The 21777-nt window shown below is 42.1% G+C and overlaps 3 protein-coding genes across 7 annotated transcripts in view; 1 reads left to right on the top strand and 2 right to left on the bottom strand.

Moving 5' to 3' along the window:
* The window catches only part of LOC109869128 (protein kinase C and casein kinase substrate in neurons protein 1-like), a 59989-nt gene extending 56436 nt beyond the window's left edge, over positions 1–3553 (bottom strand). For 2 of the 4 annotated variants that reach the window (XM_020459026.2, XM_020459023.2), the window contains exon 1: positions 3157–3553. The gene's annotated coding sequence lies outside the window, so the exon portion shown is untranslated. The remainder of the gene's footprint in view (positions 1–3156) is intronic. The other 2 variants (XM_031804465.1, XM_020459028.2) reach the window with 1 other exon arrangement.
* A 1777-nt stretch (positions 3554–5330) lies between these two features.
* Positions 5331–12226, top strand: LOC109869131 (40S ribosomal protein S10). The gene is made up of 6 exons (XM_020459032.2): positions 5331–5457; positions 10633–10782; positions 11215–11389; positions 11691–11777; positions 11958–12013; positions 12131–12226. Exons 2-6 carry the CDS (start codon positions 10633–10635, stop codon positions 12176–12178), a joined length of 516 nt encoding a protein of 171 aa, XP_020314621.1. The 5' UTR covers positions 5331–5457; the 3' UTR covers positions 12179–12226.
* Positions 12227–12533: 307 nt separating this feature from the next.
* LOC109869133 (diphosphoinositol polyphosphate phosphohydrolase 1-like) lies at positions 12534–21244 on the bottom strand. 2 transcript variants are annotated; one of them, XM_020459036.2, is made up of 5 exons: positions 20962–21240; positions 17616–17711; positions 16400–16444; positions 16179–16263; positions 12534–15922 (listed from the first exon to the last, which is right to left on the bottom strand). In XM_020459036.2, exons 2-5 carry the CDS (start codon positions 17688–17690, stop codon positions 15723–15725), a joined length of 405 nt encoding a protein of 134 aa, XP_020314625.1. In that variant the 5' UTR covers positions 17691–17711; positions 20962–21240; the 3' UTR covers positions 12534–15722. The 2 variants fall into 2 exon arrangements, with proteins under 2 accessions (XP_020314625.1, XP_020314624.1); XM_020459035.2 differs by lacking the exon at positions 17616–17711 and having other exon boundaries at positions 20962–21244.
* Positions 21245–21777: the final 533 nt, after the last annotated feature.

Below are 21777 nucleotides of genomic sequence, written 5' to 3'. Positions count from 1 at the left end.
ACTCAGTGGCACCTTTGCTGACAGACGTGCAGAGGGTGTGGTTCAACCCACTGACAGCAGAGCTCAACATAGCACCATGGACAGCTCCACCCAAGTGACGGAGGACAGAACAAACGGCCGTATAGTCTACCTTCCCTTCCTTTGCGTCAATAAACTATGCTGAGGCAGTTGATCCCCTCGTAGACCTTGTTGACACCCTGATGAGGGAGGCATGAACAACCCATTTCTCTGAAGGGCCTGACGTCCCCTTATTTATTGCCCAGTTCTCAGTTGTAGGCTACCTCCTACAAGACCTTGCGCTGTGAATAAGGATTTAACATCACATCCCACGGTTGTTTCATCAGCCATAACTAGTGGTGCAGAAGAATCACTAATGATATAAACATCCCCAAACTGCATACATGTTTATATATGTGCATTCTACCGGTCTATCTTGTGTTTTGACTGCACTTAGACAGACACTACATGACCAAAAGTATGTGGACACCTGTATGTGGACACCTGCTCGTTGAACATCAATCATGGGCATTGTTAGCAATTGAGGTTATTCGGCAATAACACAGACCGCAAAGCAAATCAGGGGGAGAAAATAGATTTATTTGAGCAGGACAAATCATAGGTGCTATGCTGAAAAGTAGACGTTCAGTCTTCGCTGTCCTTCAGTTTTTCTCCACAGAACAAAGGACAGGATGCCACTTATAACCCCCCACCCTAGTCTGGGGTTGACCAATCAGAAGTCCTTGCAGGACAACTTGGCCAATGGCCAAAAAAAAAGTATCCCACTCCAGACTCAATGTACAGACCAATGAAAACGTGGCCCACGTAGCACATGTAGCTCTGAGTTCATGACTGACATCCCACAGATCCTAACTGAAAACGAACTCCTACTGATTGTAAATCCTAGTCCTCTCGTCCTCTGAGTTGTGTATTTATCTTCAAAATATTCTTATAGCATTAATATGGAGTTGGTCCCCCCTTTGCTGCTAGCCTCCAATCTTCTGGGAAGGCTTTCCACTAGATGTTAGAACTGCGGGGACTTGCTTCCATTCAGCCACAAGCGCATTAGTGAGGTTGGGCAATGATGTTGGGCAATTAGGCCCGGTTCGCAGTCGCCGTTCCGATTCATCCCAAAGGTGTTCGATGAGGTTGAGGTCATGGCTCTGTGCAGGGCAGTCAAGTTCTTCCACACCGATCTCGATAAACCATTTCTGTATGGACCTCGCTTTGCTTTGGGGCATTGTCATGCTGAAATAGGAAAGAGCCTTCCCCAAACTGTTGCCACAAAGTTGGAAGCACAAAATCGTCTAGAATGTCATTGTATGCTGTAGCGTTCCGATTTCCCTTCACTGGAACTAAGGCGCCTAGCCCGAACCATGAAAAACAGCCGCAGACCATTAATCCTCCTCCACCAAACTTTACAGTTGGCACTATGTATTGGGGCAGGTAGCGTTCTCCTGGCATCCCCCAAACCCAGATTCGTCCGTTAGACTGCCAGATGGTGAAGCATGATTCACCACTGCTCTAGCGTCCAATAGCAGAGAGCTTTACATCATTCCAGCTGACGCTTGGTATTACGCATGGTGATCTTAGACTTGTGTGCGGCTGCTCGGCCATGGAAACCCATTTCATGAAGCTCCCGACAAACAGTTCTTGTGCTGATGTTGGTTCCAGCAGCAGTTTGGAACTCGGTAATGAGTGTTGCAACCGAGGACAGACAATGTTTACGCGTTACTCGCTACAGCACTCAGCGGTCCAGTTCTGTTAGCTTATGTGGCCTACCACTTCGTGGCTGAGTCGTTATTGCTCCTAGACATTTCCACTTCAGAATAACAGCATTTACAGGTTACCTGGGCAGCTCTACCAGGGCAGGAATTTGATTAACTGACTTGTTGGAAGTCACTGAGCTCTTTAGTATGGCCATTCTACTGCCAATGCTTGTCTATGGATATTGCATGGCTGTGTGCTCGATTTTATACACCTGTCAGCAACGGGTGTGGCTGAAATAGCTGAATCCACTAATTTGAAGGGGTGTCCACATACTTTTGTATACATAGTGTATTTGCTTGAGACACTTGATAGGAAATACAATTCCATCAATGCCAATAATATTGTTGATTCGTGAGAGAGGAGCGGCAGAGATTCCACCAAGAAAAACAATAAGGCTTTCAAATACAGTAGCGATGGCTCCTCACTGTGATATGACAGGCTATTACATAACGTCAGACCGGAATGCCCTCATTAGTATTCCATACCCTCCTGATTTTCTGGCATTACATTTTACAAATGTTGCACATGGGAGACCTGATAGCCTACTAAACAATAAACATAGACTACTATTCGTCGTTGGTCGACTGCTTTATGGAATAGTATTCAGAAGCATCATTGCGAACTTGTTTATTCGTCCAGGCTACCTCCATGGTCTTGTTTATCTCACTGTTAGTGCTAGGAGGGAGCATAAATGGCAATCTAACAACCTTGACCACCAAAAAGGACGTGTGATGGTAGCATCTGCGGCCGATAGCCTGCAGTACTTTCTTCTAAATTAATTTTATTCGATCTATTCATACACAGGTTAAATTACATTGTTACAATTACCCATAAGAAAAGGCTTAGCCATAATGCTTCAATTTGACAAGGAAAACAGGAGCATATAGCCTGTAAACGGCTAATTTATTATCATTGTGTGATCAAAGAGGAAAACATCTGCATGGTGGGAAACAATCTGTTGTAGAATATTATGTAATAAAAATATATAATTCACGTAGCCTAAAGCAATAAGACAATTGCCAAATACGACATAAAGCAAACCAACATTTCCAGATGACAAGTGAAAACATAAAACAGCAGTATTATACCCTTTACAACATACAAAACAACAACATACTAGGCTAGATCAAGGTCTTGACCATTTAATAACAATGCATTCGTATATGCGTTTCATAATTATGAAGAATGTCGTTAAAATATTTTTATTTTTTATTTAAAAAAAACACTGGATTGCTATCTGACGTTGGTCAGGTAAATTTATGTAAACGGTGGGAACCATGCGAGGAAGATTCCTTCATCCGTTTCCCTTTGCCAGTAGGCTACACAGCGTTATCTAACCATCGACACTATGTAACGTCCACAACGGACAAACTTGTACGGTTGACTTACCAGGGTGTTCGCGTGTTATCCAAATATTTCAGAATTTTTATCAGTTCTCTTTTTGCAATGACAGAAGGCGACCCTTCTTTTGCAAGAGGCTCTGCATCTGCGAGATCACGATGCACGCAGCAAGGGGGAGCTGCAAAGCACCCGTGCACATTGGGGGATGGTCCAACGAAGTCATTTGCCTCATTAAATACTTCAATATTGTCCACCATCAGAGTACTGTCATGAAAATAATAGTGCGGATTGGAAACAGTTTGGTCGTTCTACAGTTACTTCGATATAGACACATTGTAGGCTATGGTGTGTTATGAATAGAGAGTGCTGCGAGGCTATGGCCCATGGGTGCAGTCAAGATTGTCGATATATTGATAATTGCAAATGTTTTGAATAGCCCTTAAATATGACTTAAATGTCTCAACGGGCATAGCACAACTAGATGGAATTTTGATAGTTTTAAGTGTAGACATCCACTTTAGCTTTGAAATTAAATGACACTCTAAATTACTGTTTTTCTCTAAGAATTGACTAACGCCTCAATTACACCGATAGGGTATTGCGCAAAATAGTATGCAGCATCAAATCAAAGTTTATTTGTCAGGTGCGCCAAATACAGTGAAATGCTTACCTACAAGCCCTTACCCAAAAGTGCAGTTTTTAAGTAAAAAATAGGTATTAGGTAAACAGTGGATAAGTAAAGAAATGTAAGACTGATTTGAGTCTTCCTGCATTAAAGTCCCCGGCCACTAGGAGTGCTGCCTCTGGGTGGGCGTTTTCCTGTTTGCTTATTTCGTTATACAGCTGACGGAGTGCGGGTTTAGTGTTACATTTTTTAAATGTATCCCTTTTTCTCCCCAATTTCGTGGTATCCAATTGTTGTAGTAGCTACTATCTTGTCTCATCGCTACAACTCCCGTATGGGCTCGGGAGAGACGAAGGTTGAAAGTCATGCGTCCTCCGATACACAACCCAACCAGCCGTACTTCTTCTTAACACAGCGCATCCAACCCGGAAGCCAGCCGCACCAATGTGTTGGAGGGTACACCTTGCACCTGGCAACCTTGGTTAGCGCGCACTGTGCCCGGCCTGCCACAGGAGTCGCTGGTGCGCGATGAGACAAGGACATCCCTACCGACCAAGCCCTCCCTAACCCGGACGACGCTAGGCCAATTTTGCGTCGCCCCACAGACCTCCTGGTCGCGGCCGGTTACGACAGAGCCTGGGCGCGAACCCAGGGACTCTGATGGCACAGCTGGTGCTGCAGTACAGCGCCCTTAAGCACTGCGCCACCCGGGAGGCCCAGATGAAAACTCTCTTGGCAAATAGTGTGGTCTACAGCTTATCATGAGATACTCTACTTCAAGCGAGCAAAATCTAGAGACTTCCTTAGATTTCGTGCACCAGCTGTTGTTTACAACAGGGGGACGGTGCACACAGACCGTCCCATCATGTGGTTCTATGTGCACAAAAGTGCAACAATCACCTTCTGCTACCATTTCTGTCAAGCCATCCATGCCTCGATCACACCGAGAGTGAATTTGCATTTTGGTACACTTAACCACTGCGCCACCCGGGAGGCCCCAATGAAAACTCTCTTGGCAAATAGTGTGGTCTACAGCTTATCATGAGATACTCTACTTCAAGCGAGCAAAATCTAGAGACTTCCTTAGATTTCGTGCACCAGCTGTTGTTTACAACAGTGCGCAGTGCGCATACATTAATGTCCAATTGAAAGCTGTTTTGCCTTGCATCATTGCGTTGCAAAGGCAGTTCCAGTGCGTTCTGTGTGGTGTATATGTTAGATTTATCAAGAGGTATGTGTCAAACTGTGTGTAGACTGCTTGACAGAAATGGTAGCAGAAGGTGAATGTTGCATAAATATCCAGATGATGCTGCATACCATTTTGCGCAATAAAGCTTGAGGCGCTGTGCATACAGATTCGATAAATCCAACCATAGCCAATCATTGCCTTGACAAAAGCTGAAACAGGCTGGTATTTACATCCACTCAGAACATTATTACTTTTTGCAAATATCTTAAATACATTACATTATTAACCTATGAACTGTAGACTAAACATGACTGCTGACGATGTGACGTCACCAAAAATATAGAAAACCATGTACCCTGAAAAATACATGTAAAAAATATAGAAAACCATAACACTCAAACCAAATGGTATACGCACACCCGCACAAAAGATATTGAATAATCAGGGACGTTTTAATTCCTCACGGCTGCGCTGGATACCACATCAATACGCATGCGTCGGTCTCTCCGGCTCCGGTCTCAAAACGAGAATCAAGGTAGAAAAGCGGCCTACTTTGATTATTCTGTATTATCTCAAACATCGTACGAAATGGCGTTGTCATAAATTAAAGTCGTGTTTGAATTGTGCTTCTTTAAATAGTCTAACGTCTATTTCTGCTTGAATGTTGTTTTTTGGCCCTAAACGTCTGTTTCTAGCTAACGTTAGCTTCACGACTGATAACTATGTGGCGGCAGCTAGCTTGCCCTGTGTTCTCCACTGATACAATAACACGATTTAGCATTACTGTGGTGGCTTTATAACTAGCTAACTATAGCGTTCGAGTATATTCCGGTTTATTCCTTTAAACACTTATCGAGAGACCCAGGAAGTAACTAATGGGTTAACATTAGCTAACTAACCAACTGAGAACGTTAGCAAAGCGAATAACAAGCAGCTAGCTCTAGCCACTAATTAGCTAGCGAACTATGCCAAATTGCCTTGACACAGACGAGTCCTCAACCTTTCTACCATATTGTTCGTATCTTTTGTGTGGTCTATTGGATGCTAGCTAGATGTCCCAAGCTAGAAATGTTTGCTGCCAACTAGTTAGCGGTAGCTCACTAAGTCAAGTTAGTTACACGTCTTGAATTTCCGGATACACACCCAGAATCAGACATTTGATATTATTTTGATGCCGGCAGTGGGTCAGGTCAGCTGCAGTATGCCGCATTCAGGTGCTGGTCGGAACTTGGAAATGTCCTACTTGTTAACTGGTTGAACGCAGCAGGTGTATAAATGCGACCAGTTTACAGGAACCCCTCTTTTTATACTTCTGTTGGTCCGTTTTTTTTGTGTTTTTTTAAAATCTTAGGACAGGCGGGAGGCAGGTGTGCTCCAGTAGCTTTTTTTTGTTTTGCTTTTGCTCACTTTAATACATTTATTTATTAACAAATATCAACAAACAAAAGAGGAATAGTCACATGCAAACAAGCATACAAACAAACGATTTACATTGCCAGGAATACTAAACAAACAAATCATATTCATTAATAATACAACAAGTTTTAATTGCCTTTTTGTTTTTCATTTTAGTTAGTGGTGCCATATTGTTGAAACTTGTTTGTAAAAGTTCGGTTTTTAATTAGACAATTTGCATTTGTGAATATAAAATGTACCTAGTATTATTAGCAGTTGAATGAAATATACTACATCTTTATCTATGTCAGAATTTCTGAAATAAATCATATCAAAACCATTAAATAGTACAACCGGTCCTATTTTTTTTTGTAACAAAATTATGTATGTCAATCCAAAACATTCTACTATAAATACAGGCAAAGAACAAATGCAAAATTGTCTCCTCCATTCCACAGAAATCACAGTTGTATACAATATTCAGCTTGATGTGCTCCAGTAGGTGACAATGCACAATAACTGTTGGTTGACAGACGCAGATAAACCCCATAGAAGAAGGGACGACAAAGATAGCTAGCTAGCTGTACACCAGTAGACAAGGTAATTTGCCCCCGCCTGTCGGGCACTGTTTTCACACATTTCTGTTCAGGACTGCGAGGGCAGGCGGGAGTGAAGGACACTGCTATCTTAGCCAGCTAGACCTAGGGAGGACTCTGGTACACTGGAGGAGGGTGTAACACTGTGGTAGATAACTAGCATGCTAGGTAGCACACGGTGTCGCCCAAAGATTTGAATAACTAACCGAGCCTGTTGTTTCCAATGGGAGTAAATTAATCATAGTGGGCAGAACAAGCAAGGAGTTGGGCAGAGCCAAAGACGAGCTAGTGAGGTCCTATTCGCATGGTCTAGGATTTATTTGCATATTTCTGGTAGGGATCGCCTACTCTGAAGTGTGCGTTTGCAATAACTCAATTACAGGCTGACTACACCGCTCGCGTCACGTGTGTGAGCGTTGCAAAATAAATTTAGAAATCTATATGATTGCATTATTGCACCCACACTGCTCGCACACGCCAATGATCGTCTGCGTTGCCAAGCGCTAAAATAGAAGTAAGCTGTGTGAAGCAGATCGCGCTGCAAGTCCTGCCTCTCCCATCTCCTCATTGGTTTATAGAAGCAGGTACCCACGTGCCATCTCCTCATTGGTTATACCCACATGGGTGACTGAAAGACGAACGAGGTCAGTGACGGTAATGCACCTAATTTATGAAAGTTGCCAATCGCAATATAAAGTCCAGAAGAAAAGGCCTGGGAGGAGAGATGACTAGAAATGATTCGGTTGACCGTTTTATGTGTGGATTAATTGTCGGAGTAGAGGACCTTGTGTATTTCAAGTAAAATAACATCTAAATTTTACTAGGCAAGTCAGTTAAGAACAAATTCTTATTTTCAATGACGGGCTATGACGAACTGCCTGTTCAGGGGCAGAACGACAGATTTGTACCTTGTCAGCTCGGGGATTTGAACTTGCAACCTTTCGGTTACTAATCCAACACTCTAACCAGTAGGCTACCCTGCCGCCCCAATGTTTATATCCCAGGACAAATTAGCTATCAACAGCAAGCTAGCTAAATAAGACAACTTCGCTAGCAAGTGCAAGCTAGCTTGCTAAATTGCCATAAATGTTTAATGCTTTTTGACCTGTCCCCAAATTTATGTAATTGGTTCAGAGTTTGTTTTGATATTTTAACCTGCATGTCGTGATCGCGTGTGGGGGGACAAAATAAATGTATGCGCGATGGCGCATGCGCACAGCCAGTTTGGGTTCTGTGTTATTCTAAACAATGCAAAGGGTAAAGTCTACAAAATGCAGTCTACTCTGTTTGTTACAGATTCAAGTTTTGGAAAATTGTAATTGTTTGGAGATCAAATGTTTTATTTATGAGAACATTTTCAGAATGTTATCCAAAATCCATCTCGCTCAATCTTCTCCCAAATGCCAGCCCCTGGGCTTCCTCTCATCACCATATTTGGAAGTGAGTGGAAACGCCAACCGGATGCTTCACATTTATACATCTGGTGAAATATCTGGCTCATTGTTCTATCTGTGGTATTGCCCTAGCCTTCTGTCTCCTTTGCTAGCAGGAGGCGTGGATGACGGGTAGACAGTGTCCTTTGCCCCACCTGTCGAGCACAGGTTTTCTCCGGTACACAGCAGGGGGAGGCGAGGGCAACACCGTGTGCTAACTTGCAAGCTAGCACAGAGTGTCGCCTTGGGGGTGACAGGTAGACAGTGTCCTTCGCCCCCGCTTGTCGGGCACTGTTTTCCTCAGTTCTGTTAATGACATTGAGGGCAGGAGGGAGAGAAGGACACTGTCTACCGATGTTTCTCCCGATCAAAACTGAAAGCGCGAACCACTGCATTTAACGAAGGCAAGTTGAATGCAGTAATATGGTTGAATACACACAGTGCAGTTACGCCCTCCGTAAGTCGATCAAACAGGAAAAACGTCAGTACAGAGACAAAGTGGAGTCACAATTCAACGGCTCAGACACGAGACGTATGTGGCAGGGACTCCAGACAATCACGGATTGCAAAGGGAAAATCAGTCACGTCACAGACACTGACATCTTGCTACCGGACAAGCTAAACACCTTCTGCTTTGAGGATAACACTGTGCCACCGACACGGCCTGATCCCGAGGACTGTGGGCTCTCGTTCTCTGTGGCCGACGTGAGTAAGACATTTTAAGCATGTTAACCCTCACAAAGCTGCCGGCCCAGACGACATCCCTAGCCGCGTCCTCAGAAGATGTGCAGACAAGCTGGCTGGAGTGTTTACGACACATTCAATTGCTCCCTGTCCCAGTCTGCTGTTCTCACCAGCTTCAAGATGTCCACCATTGTTCCTGTACTCAATAAAGCAAAGGTAACTGAATGACTATCACCCCATAGCACTCACTTCTGTCATCATGAAGTGCTTTGAGAGGCAAGTTAAGGATCGTATCACCTCCACCTTACCTGTCACCCTAGACACACTTTAATTTGCATACTGCCCCAATAGATCCACAGACGATGCAATCGCACAGCACACTTCCCTATCCCATCTGGACAAGAGGAATACCTATGCGAGAATGCTGTTCATTGACTACAGCTCAGCCTTCAACACCATAGTGTCCTTCAAACTCATCACTAAGCTCAGCGCCCTGGGTCTGAACCCTGTCCTGTGCAACTGAGTCCTGGACTTCCTGACGGGCTGCCCCCAGGTGGTGAAGGTAGGAAACGTCACTTCCACTACGCTGATCCTCAACACTTGGGCCCCACAAGGGTGCGAGTTCAGCCCCCTCCTGTACTCTCTGTTCACCCATGACTACGTGGCCACTTACGTCTCCAACTCAATCATCAAGTTTGCAGACGACACAAAGTGTGAGTAGTGGGCCTGATTACCATCAATGATGAGCCTACAGGGAGGAGGTGAGGGCCCTGGCGGAGTGGTGCCAGGAAAATAATATTTCCCTCAACGTCAAGAAAACTATGGAGCTGATTGTGGACTTCAGAGGGATCACGCCCACATCGACGCGACCGCAGTGGAGAAGGTAAAAAGCTTCAAGTTCCTTGGCTTCCATATCACTGACAATCTGAAATGGTCCACCCACACAGACAGTGCGGTGAAGGAGGCACAACAGCACCTCTTCAACCTCAGGCTGAAGAAGTTTGGCTTTGCCCCATAGACCCTCACAAACTTACAGATGCACCATAAAAAGTGGTTACTCAACGCTGCACCTGAGAGGCTGCTGCCCTATGTAAATATACATGGAATCACTGGTCACTTTAATAATTGAACACTGGTCACTTTAATCATGTCTACATACTGTTTTATTCATTATGTATATTCTGTATTCTACTCAATGCCACTCCGACATTGCTCTTCCTAATATTTCTTTATTCCATTATTTTATTTGTATATTTGTGTGTATTGATGTGAATTGTTAAATACTACTGCACTTTTGGAGCTAGGAATACAAACATTTCTCTAGACCCGCAATAACATCTGCTAAATAGGTGTATGTGACCAATAAAGTGTGATTTGATAGCTAGCAAGGAGGACTCCTTGGGGGGGTGGGGGGGTGTTCATGCAGGAACCAATGGGGAAATGACAGAGTTCCGACTAGCACGTGAACGCAGCATTCGTATGATCCTTATTCTTATTACACTTCATGGAGGTCTCAACGGCACAGCTGATGCATGTTGACATGAGCAACATGAGCTTAGCATGTTCAACAGGTGACGGACATGTTCTTCTCCGCCCCTCCAGATGCTGATGCCCAAGAAGAATCGTATAGCCATCTACGAGCTACTCTTCAAGGAGGGGGTGATGGTGGCCAAAAAGGATGTGCATCTGGCTAAGCACCCGGAGCTGGCAGATAGGAATGTGCCCAACCTACACGTAATGAAGGCCATGCAGGTTAGATGTTGTACTTTCTTCTGGTGCCTCATATAGTGTTACATGATGGAGAATGAAAATAGAGACTAAGATGGGATAAACTTTATTGTCCCCAAGGGGAAATTTGTCTTTGACACGCAATAAACTGGGGCGGCAGGTAGCCTAGTGGTTAGAGCGTTGGGCCAGTAACTGAGCTGACAAGGTAAAAAATCTGTCATCTCTGCCCCTGAGTAAGGCAATTAACCCACTGTTCCCCGGGCACCGAAGACGTGGATGTCGATTAAGGCAGCCCCTCGCTCCTCTGATTCAGAGGGGTTTGGTTAAATGCGTTAGTCACATTTTAGTTGAAGGTATTGAGTTGTACAACTGACTAGGTATCCCCCTTTCCCCTAGCAGAATATGTCCTTAACTGTTGCCCTTGTCCTCAACTTGACTGTGACCCTCCCTCTGCAGTCTCTGAAGTCAACTGGGTACGTGAAGGAGCAGTTTGCCTGGCGCCACTTCTACTGGTACCTGACCAATGAGGGCATCCAGTACCTGAGGGACTTCCTGCATCTGCCCCCAGAGATTGTTCCCGCCACTCTGCGTCGTCAGATGCGCCCTGAGACCGCCCGGCCCAGGCCTAAAGGTAGTCTGAATATCATGACCATGTCTATGTCACCTGGGGCCTGTTCAGGAGGGTTCAAAGTTCAGATATAAATATATTTTGTTGAACAGATATGATTGTCATGTAGAATAGAGGATCGTGGCCACTCTATTCATTCTATTTATGTGATTTTTGTATTGTACTTCCATTAGTAATCCAGGGTTTACTGTTTCCTGTAGTCAGTCAGCAGGTTCCCTTCATGGATGAATAGTGGTGAATGTTGCGGGTGTTATAGTAGTGTGCAGATCAGAGGAGTGGTGTAAAACATATCCTTCTGTTTCAGGTATGGAGGGTGAGAGAGGTGAGCGGCCAGCTAGGTTTAACCGTGAAGGAGGAGACCGAGACAACTACAGACGTTCTGCTGCACCACGTGAGTACTCAAGCCACCTGTTTATTACGTTCAATAATGATGCACCAATATGGAAACACTGAGCCGATGCTAATATTTGCTTTGCCATGGTGGCTGATAGGGCATTGCAGCAAATGGTAAACTTTATGTAAATGACCTGAATCTCTACTTGTCTGATGATCATACTTTCTGTCCTTTTAGCTGGTGCAGACAAGAAGGCTGAAGCAGGCGCTGGTGCAGCTACTGAGTTCCAATTCGTAAGTAATGTATTTAAAATCAATAGTGGGTGCCATGTCTTATTGTAGCCTAATGCCCACTTGTCAATTGAGATCTTCAACGATTGAAAACTTACCAACTGGTATTGTGTGTTGCAGAGAGGCGGATTTGGACGTGGCAGAGGACAGCAACCACCACAGGAGTAAAACACTGACTCTGTTCTTGTACAGTATAATAAAAGGGGATTGCTGTAATCTCAGTGTGTCATGAATTTCTAATTGCATTGGATGGTAATCATAAGATATATACACTTCACAGGAGGTTGGTGGCACCTTAATTGGGGAAGATGGGCTTGTGGTAATGGCATGGTATCCATGAGTTTGATGCCATTCCATTCGCTCTGTTGCAGCCATTGTTATGAGGCGTCCTCCCCTTAGTGGCCTCCTGTGATACATTTGAATTTGTAGGTGGTAATGAGACAACTTGTATTTTTAATCTAGAGGAGTTGACAAACACATTTCTCCAACTGGAGTCAACAAGAAAATACAAAGAAACCCTAAGAAAAGGGAACACTGGGTGTTTTATTAATTGGCAGAATTGTTTTACAATCTTCACTTTTGTTGTGTAATTCCCCATTGAAGAAGAAATCAGTGATATGTGTATTTGAATTGCCCCCGATTGGACCATTGCATGTAATGATTTGGATTTGACAATTTTTCAGTTTACATCAGTCATCTAGAAAGATACATATTTCATCATTGGATTTGCTTTATATGCTGTTAAGACCATTAAACTTACCAGTAAACTGAAGTCATGAAGAACAGGAACATATTACCCAGAACTGCCATCACCTAGTTAGATGACCCATAACCACTAGATGGAGCCATCACAAAATCTTATGACACGGTTGGGTTCAGTATGATAGAACTTTGCGCAATATTGAATTCAATGTAAACTACTGTACTGAATGACCAGTTGAAAAACACTTATGGTGGCCCAGGGGCACATTATCATATGGTGTGCATCACGAGTTTTACGATTTCAGATGGTCACACCCACCAAACGTACCTCAAAGGCTGTTGAACTGTGCATACCGTTTTGGGGGAAACGTCGTTCAGTGCAAACGTGAAAGCGAACTAAACACACCTCATGACTCACAGACAAACAACATGGGGCATACTGAAATTGCCAATCCCTACCGGCCATATTGTGAGAAATAAAGCCATGTATGTACTTATTAGAAAGTAAGGGGGATACCTAGTCAGTTGTACAACTGAATGCATTCAACTGGAGTGTCTTTACAATCATTACGTCCTGGTGCAATATGACTATCTTAGGTCTACCATGAGTAGGCCTGACCTTTTCTATTTTCACAAGTTAAAAAACACCACATATTCCCTATGTTCAGGTTCCATGTAAAAATAAATGAGGAAAGGAAAATCAAAAAACCTCCCCAGGCAGTTACTAGTACATAAATGTTGCATAAACAGCTAAAAAGTAAATACAATGCATCCATCTAAGCAAAGCTAGCCAACTGAGGGCCTTACATACCACGGGTCTAGGGCCATTTCAAGGATAGGACTAGGCTGTTGTGTAAAACTTAAAAACATTGCCAGAGGAGATGAATAAGGCTGAGAACTAACTTAACAGCTCTTTGTGCCAGATCAGTTGGGTCAATGGGTACGTTTGGCACAATCCAGCTCAACAAGAATATAATATTCTCATTCTTTGTGCTAAATTATGCTCAGTTGAGAAATATTCTGCCATTTCTGCCAGAGCCAGTCAGTTACATGACAACTTACATAGTTTTTTCTTGGGAGTTTTGGGGGTCCTGAAACAAGATTTTATAAAACGTGATTATTGAAATTGGCACATACCTACTAGCCCATCAGGGCAAAGTACAGTGTGAAGTAGAATCTACACATCAATTTTCGTGGGCCAGGGTGACAAGCAAACAACAGTACCAAACTCCAGGGCCAGTAGTGGAGAGTTGGTCTCTGCATTGACATAGGCTAGAGAACATTAACATATCTACCAATCCCAGTTATTCTTGTTCACAAGTCTTGACTGGGCCAGAATCACTATGGTTCTGAGACTTATCAGCATCCATCCATTCATCAGATCAATGGCATTTGATTGATTTAAATGATCAATTTGAACAACCAATGATGAACCTACCTAAAGTAGACAAATAATATATTAAGAACTATTTAAAAGTGCATTTCAAGAAACAACAAAAACCTAACAAAACAAATATAGCTAACATAAAAACAAAAGTCCAGTGTTCATTTAAGGGAAAATGCAGAATTATATCACAGTGTAAACATTTGTTAGAATACAATTTAGAATTGATGGATTCACATGAGCGTAAATTTGCCCTCACCAAAATGTGCAGGTGATTTACCTTGTTATTGCATCTCCTGTTGTGCAACATCTCTTCCTGCATCACACACACACACCAATCAATCAACAGCCCTCACCTTACATCAATACACACACCGAGAGATTAGTACAGACTGAAAAACGTCCATCATATGCAATCAATCACCATCATACCATTAGAAAATAAATATGAATATTAACAACAAAGTAAATGGATTTAGAATTATCAAGTGAAAACCATGAACACATCAATTTTAGTGGGGTCCAGAGTATGACAAACACGTTATCCAGCAGCGGCATAATCTTCCAAGTGCCATTTTAAATTAGCCTTACTATTCAAGAACAATAAACAACACCTGATGACATTACTACCCGCCTCCTGATGCACAACATGATTCAAAAACTCTACAAGAGCACGTCTCCTGCACCAAAAACTAGCTTGGGTTCTTGTTCCTTTCCCATGAGGATCAGATAACATGCATAATTCTCTGTTTTTCTGTTCATTTAGTTATTAAACCAATCAATATATTATCTTTATAGTCTAGACTGACAACAAGATGTGCAGATTATTTACATTTCAATGTTTTGGTTAGATGTGCCCTAGTGTGATAACAAAAGCCAAAGCTGTTTTTTTTTATGTCAGCCCCCTTATCAAAACTTCTCTTTCCAATCACCAAAGCTTGTGCTATCGTCACAATGGAGCCCGTTTTGTACCAGATAATTCCATTCCTACAGATGACATCACACAAGACACACCCATGTACCTTAACCACACATACAAAACAGGAAGCTTTCCAACAAGCCCATCTAACCATTAACCAAATAAATGCATTTTTAGATGATTAGAAAAGATATGAAAAGAAAACAAACTACAGAAAATGTCATACTGAAAAAGCCTGTCATACTGTATAACTCTTAACTCTTAGACTAACGATCTGTCACGGTACATGGTGAGAGGTTATGTCATTCTTATGACTGTCATGTAAAAGGGTGTGGCAACTAAATGGTAAACACATAGCATAGCAATACTTTACATCACCACAGCAGAGTTGCATTCAACAAACCTCACATTTATGACAGAGAGGAATGAGGGGCCGAGGAAAAGGAGGAAGAGTTTGGGAATACCTCATGCAATTATTAATAAAAATCAAGAAAAAAAACATTCAAATTACAAAGTATTATATCTTCTTCGCCCAACACTTCAAGTCTGTACCTCCATTCTGTCACCAAAAAAAAGACTGTCAAGGCAAACATTTCTGTTGATGTTTTGAAGTTTAAAAAATAAGTAGTAGTAGTAGGAGGAGCAGGATTAGGTAAGAAAAAGAAGCGGGTAAAAGGTGTGGAGAATTCTACAGGAGTTTCTGTGTTTTACTTATACTTCGATCTAGAGTTATGGTTGATGTTGTAGGTAGGGGAGTGGTCTCCTCCCCCTATTGTGGCCACCAGGGGCGTCATGTTGTTGCTCAGGAAGCCCTGTTGTAGGGCCGCAAAGTACGAGGCCTGCACAGGCTTGTGGCACTGCAGCACCCTGCTGGCATCATCGGTCTTAAACCATTCCCTTTTTCTACCTGTCAACAGAGGGATAACGAGCGGCGTTTGAAAGGGGGCTACAAAAACAGGTTAAGTCTAGATTAACTCAGGAATGAAATGCCTATGAAGGATTTACAATAGTAGTAGTAGTGGTAGTAGTAGCAGCAGTTGTAGCATCTATTATGATCAGCTGGTCAATCTGTTGCCGATTAATCAATTTGATCACACATAACAAAATAGATTTCCAGTCATCACAGCTTTCACAAACACCACAAAAAACTAGTAACAATGTACCAATATTCACAGAGTCCTCCCAGTCTTCTAACATCTCTGTAACCATTAGGACATAGACATATGTTCTGTGCTTCCTCTCTGTGTTCTGAGAAAGAGGAAATCAAGAAAAATTGTTAGTGCTCAAGGTTAGGAGGCAAACAGTGGAAATAAACTAGCAGTCCCTCCCACCCCAAGTTTAAAGACAAGCAACACAAAGACATGGAAAATCCTTTTCAGCTCACCTCGAAAATTCCTAGTAGTCGCCCCAATGTCCCCTTGACACCAGCCTGGAAAGACAACATGTTCAGTAGAAATGAAACAGCAGATTAAACCTTGAATAACGATTCTTAGTAAAAGCAGGACACTGCAATGTTTTCACATTTTCACCCGATGAGACCTGGGGGTTCTGAGAATTGCTGCCATTTTCAGTTCCAGGGCGGATGCAACGTCATGGAGGAGAGGGAGGGATCAGCTCCTATTAACATGGTATCATTGCAGTACTTTCTTCTTCAGGTTACAGTTTTACTCTATTTATAAACATGGACTCTCAATCAAGAGGCTCCTCAACCCATTCAGTGAATAGTTTACATAGAAGAACGTTTAGATTTTTCAGAGCTGAAATAAGGGCTGCTAAGTCAACTAGTGTAAAATTAGTACATCAACAAAACCCTGCAATAACATTTGGCCAAGACAACAATACATCAGATTGTGTTTCCCCAACAAATGAGCTCAACATTGATCACAAGGAACTCACAAATGAGGCTGAATACAGTTAATGGAAAACCAATAAACTTAAAAGACTAGAAGATCTGAAACCCTACCTGAACCCTACCTCTTTAAAGAGTATCTTAAATAAACCCACAGCCCCCCTCGCCCCCCCAAAAAACTAAATAATAAAATAATGCCCATCTGTGAACTAACACACACATTTGACTTCCCCCACCCCACTAGCACTGCCTTTGCTGATAGCTACTTTATTTCTGAAAAATGTATTTACCGGTACTGAGATATTTGGTTGTCCCACCTAGCTAACTTTAAGATGAATGTACTAGCTGTAATTTCCTCTGTATAAGAGTGTCTAAAAGTGTCTAAATTTCCTAAAATGTACATGTTTAAAGATGGCATTATCCCATTTGTTGAACAGAAAAGGTTAGCTTCAGTTCAAATACCATATATACCCTCTAAGAACTTTAGGCAACAATTTAGCATGAGAGTAACCTTTCTATTAACACAATTATGCTCAGGGACATCAAGTTTTTTTTTGAGAAATCAGATTATTAATGAATAAACACGTTATAAAAGTGTAATTACCTGTCTATACCAGTCTATACAGGCCTTTAACCTTTACAAACCATTTCAAAGGGCAACTGCACAGAAGTGAAATGATACTTTCAATGAGCTCCTTGCATAATAAAAACTCTGAATGCACAAATGAAGTTGACAAGTAATTCAGCCTACCTCTTCACACACCTCTCGAACAGCAGCCACGTCCAGGGACAATCCACTTGTCTTGAGTCCGACTACCACTGACATTAGTGCAATCTTTTTTTAATCCTACACAAATGACCGAAATGAGTGGCTACTCCGACACTGACAAACGGAGATCAATCTGGTCTTGAATTCAAACAAGCAATAGCCCAGGCCAATGAAGCGACACACAGACTGTACAATATTAGGAGGATATATATACAGTACCCGTCAAAAGTTTGAACACACCTACTCATTCAAGGGTTTTTTCTTTATTTTTACTATGTTCTATATTTTAGAAAAAAAACTATGAAATAACACGGAATCATGTAGTAACCAAAAAAGTGTTAAACATATCGATACATGTTTTACATTTTAGATTCTTCAAAGTAACCACCTTTTGCCTTAATGACAGCTTTGCGCGCTTTTGGCATTCTCTCAACCAGCTTCATGGGGTAGTCACCTGGAATGCATTTAAATTAACAGTTGTGCCTTGTTAAAAGTTCATTTGTGAAATTTCTTTCCTTCTTTCCTTGAGCCAATCAGTTGTGCTGTGACAAGGTACGAATGATATACAGAAGATAGCCCTATTTGGTAAAAGACCAAGTCCATATTATGGCAAGAACAGCTCAAATATGCAAAGAGAAATGACAGTCCATCATTACTTTAAGACATGAAGGTTAGTCAGTACAGAACATTTCAAGAACTTTTAAAGTTTCTTCAAGTGCACTCGACAAAACCATTAAGCGCTATGATGACACTGGTTCTCATGAGGACCGCCACAGGAAAGGAAGACCCAGAGTTACCTCTGCTGCAGACGATAAGTTCATTACAGTTACCAGGATCAGAAATTGAAGCCCAAATAAATTCTTCACAGAGTTCAAGTAACAGACAAATCTCAACATCGACTATTCAGAGGAGACTGCGTGAATCAGGCCTTCATGGTCAAATTGCTGCAAAGAAACCACTACTAAAGGACACCAATAATAAGAAGAGACTTGCTTGGGCCAAGAAACACAAGCAATGGAAATCTGTCCTTTGGTCGGATGAGTCCAAATGTTTGGTTCCAACCGTTGTGTCTTCGTGAGACGCAGAGTAGGTGAACGGATGATCTCCGCATTGTGTGGTTCCCACCGTGAAGCATGGAGGAGGTGTGATGGTGTGGAGTACTTTTCTGGTGACACTGTCAGTGATTTATTTAGAATTCAAGGCACACTTAACCAGCATGGCTACCACAGCATTCTGCAGCGATATGCCATCCCATCTGGTTTGTGCTTAGTGGCACTATCATTAGTTTTTCAACAGGACAATGACCCAACACACCTCCAGGCTATTTGACCAAGAAGGAGCGTGATGGAGTGCTGCATCAGATGACCTGGCCTCCACAATCACCCGACCTCAATCCAATTGAGATGGTTTGGGATGAGTTGGACTGCAGAGTGAAGGAAAAGCAGCCAACAAGGGAAGTCCTTCAAGACTGTTGGAAAAGCATTCCAGGTGAAGCTGGTTGAAAATGCTGGTTGAAAATGCCAAGAGTGTTCAAAGTTGTCATTAAGGCAATGGGTGGCTACTTTGAAGAATCTAAAATATGTGTTTTATTTAATAGTTTTGGTGTCTATTATTCTACAATGTAAAAAATAGTTTAAAAATCATCAATAAAAACCGTGGAATTAGTGTGTCCAAACTAGTGTGTCCAAACTTTAGACTGGTACTGGATATATATATATATATATATATATATATATATATATATATATAGTCCATTCAGAAAGTATTCAGACCTCTTGACTTTTTCCACATTTTGTTATGTTACAGCCTTATTCTAAAATGGATTAAATAAAACATTTTCCTCATCAATCTACACACAATACCTCATCACAACAAAGCAAAAACATTTAGTAAATGTAAATAAATGTAAATAAATGTAAATAAATCAAATAAACTTATTTGCATAAGTATTCAGACCCTTTGATATGACACTCGAAATTGAGCACAGGTGCATCCTGTTTCCGTTGATCATCCTTGAGATGTTTCAACAACTTGATTGGAGTCCACCTGTGGTAAATTCAGTAAATTGGACAGGATTTGGAAAGGCACACAACTGTCTACATAAGGTCCCACAGTTGACAGTGCATGTCAGAGCAAAATCCATGTCGTGAGGTCAAAGGAATAGTCCGTAGAGCTCCGAGATAAGATTGTGTCAAGGCACAGATCTGGGGAAGGGTCCCCCAAAAATTCTGCAGCGTTGAAGGTCCCCAAGAACACAGTGGCCTTCATCATTCTTAAATGGAAGAAGTTTGGAACCACCAAAACTTTTCCCAGAGCTGGCAATCAGGGGAGAAGGGCCATTCTGACAGACACAATGGTCATTCTGACAGAGCTTCAGAGTTTCTCTGTGAATATGGGAGAACCTTCCAGAAGGACAACCATCTCTGCAGCACTCCACCAGTCAGGCCTTCATGGTTAAGTGGCCAGACAGAAGCCACTCCTCTGTAAAAGGCACATGACTGCCCGCTTGGAGTTTGCCAAAAGGCACCTAAAGGACTCTCAGACCATGAGTAACAAGATTCTCTGGTCTGATGAAACCAAGATCGAGGTCTTTGGCCTGAATGCCAAGTCTGGAGGAAACTTGCACCAGCCCTACGGTGAAGCATGGTGGTGGCAGCATCATGCTGTGGGGATGTTTTTCAGCGGCAGGGACTGGGAGACTAGTCAGGATCGAGGGAAATATGAACGGAGCAAAGTACAGAGAGATGCTTGCTGAAAACCTGCTCCAGAGCACCCAGGACCTCAGACTGGGGTGCCACGCTTGTTGCGTCATACCCAAGACTTGAGGCTGTAATCACTTCCAAAGGTCCTTCCAAAAAAGGACTGAGTAAAGGTTCTGAATACATATGTAATTATGATATTTGTTTTTATTTCTAAAAAATTAAAATAATTATTTTATATTAACGCTGTAAATTACAGCCTGTAATGTAACAAAATGTGGAAAAAGTCAAGGGGTATGACTACTTTTGAAAGTACTGCAATGGCCCAGAGCTAACAGACCCTGCATTGCATAATAAACTAATTTGGCAACTCTGGGAAAATAAAGTTATTCAACTTTAATATATTCAGCCTCGGCCTCTACAGTCAAGGTTAATGTAAGTTTTAAAATTGTACTTAAAAAAAAATCCAATATCATGTTAACTGCAGGCGATGTTGCCACTAAACAAGCATATGCTTTAGCTGACATGTAGCCTATTCTCTACATTAGAAATAGCTACCCCACCAGACAACAGAAAACCTGTACTCCAAATGGCCCGTTCAACCTCCACACTCCTAGCCTCGGATTTACCTCCTCCTCACTCTCGTTCCTGAAGCACAGACAGGCGGCGCGTTTCTTGTAGCCATTCCCGTCATATATCCGCGTTTGATTCGATTTGATCTTCATCAAGTTGGGGTAAAACTAAAAAAAATGTGAACCACAAACTCAGAAAGACGGTCACAGCCCACTTGTGGGAACCCGTGTAAAAGGCTATCCATTTCTACAACAGACTTTTTCTAAGCTTCATTTTTTATTTTTCTCTTGCACAGACGCCATTATAAACTGCGTAAATTACGCACCACGGTAGATAGAATAGTCAAACGTAGCCTACACATATCGGTATTCACGTTTCAATCTTTGAGAATGAGAGTATGAAACTGTAAACGCAGTCGTGGTCGGTCTGATAGATCTCTAGTTTTACCCAATGATGTGTACAGTGCCTTCAGAAATAATTCACACCTCTTGACTTTCACATTTTGTTGTGTTACAGTCTGAATTTAAAATGGTTTAAATTTAGATTTTATGTCACTGATTTAAAGTATACCAGTGCCTAAATAATTGTAGGAGTAAAACTGCTTAATAAAAAGTCACATAATATGTTGCATGGATAATATTGTTTAACATCATTTTTAAATGACTACCCCGTACAATTATCACTCAGTCAAGTAGTGAATTTCAACAACAAAGACCAGGGAGGTTTTCCAATGGTTTGAAAAGAAGGGGGGAAAAGTAGACATTGAATATTCCTTTGAGCACGGTGCAGTTATTAATTACACTTTGGATGGTGTATCAATACACCCAGTCACGACAAAGATACAGGCTCCCTTCCCAACTCAATTGCGGGTA

Source organism: Oncorhynchus kisutch, linkage group LG24 (genome assembly GCF_002021735.2).
Source record: "Oncorhynchus kisutch isolate 150728-3 linkage group LG24, Okis_V2, whole genome shotgun sequence".
Classification (NCBI taxonomy): domain Eukaryota; kingdom Metazoa; phylum Chordata; class Actinopteri; order Salmoniformes; family Salmonidae; genus Oncorhynchus; species Oncorhynchus kisutch.
The sequence above is the reverse complement of the archived record's forward strand: the minus strand, read 5'-3'. Positions and strand labels throughout refer to the sequence as shown.

Bases quoted from the DNA above. Each gene is read 5' to 3' on its own strand.
- LOC109869133 (XM_020459035.2), bottom strand. From the start codon at position 21,057: ATGAAGATCAAATCGAATCAAACGCGGATATATGACGGGAATGGCTAC. The intron at 16,445-20,961 runs GTAAATCCGAGG...TTGTCTTTCCAG, and splicing joins GGAACGAGAGTGAGGAGGAG to GCTGGTGTCAAGGGGACATT. The intron at 16,264-16,399 runs GTGAGCTGAAAA...CCTCTTTCTCAG, and splicing joins GACTACTAGGAATTTTCGAG to AACACAGAGAGGAAGCACAG.
- LOC109869131 (XM_020459032.2), top strand. From the start codon at position 10,633: ATGCTGATGCCCAAGAAGAATCGTATAGCCATCTACGAGCTACTCTTC. The intron at 11,390-11,690 runs GTAGTCTGAATA...CTTCTGTTTCAG, and splicing joins CGCCCGGCCCAGGCCTAAAG to GTATGGAGGGTGAGAGAGGT. The intron at 11,778-11,957 runs GTGAGTACTCAA...CTGTCCTTTTAG, and splicing joins CAGACGTTCTGCTGCACCAC to CTGGTGCAGACAAGAAGGCT.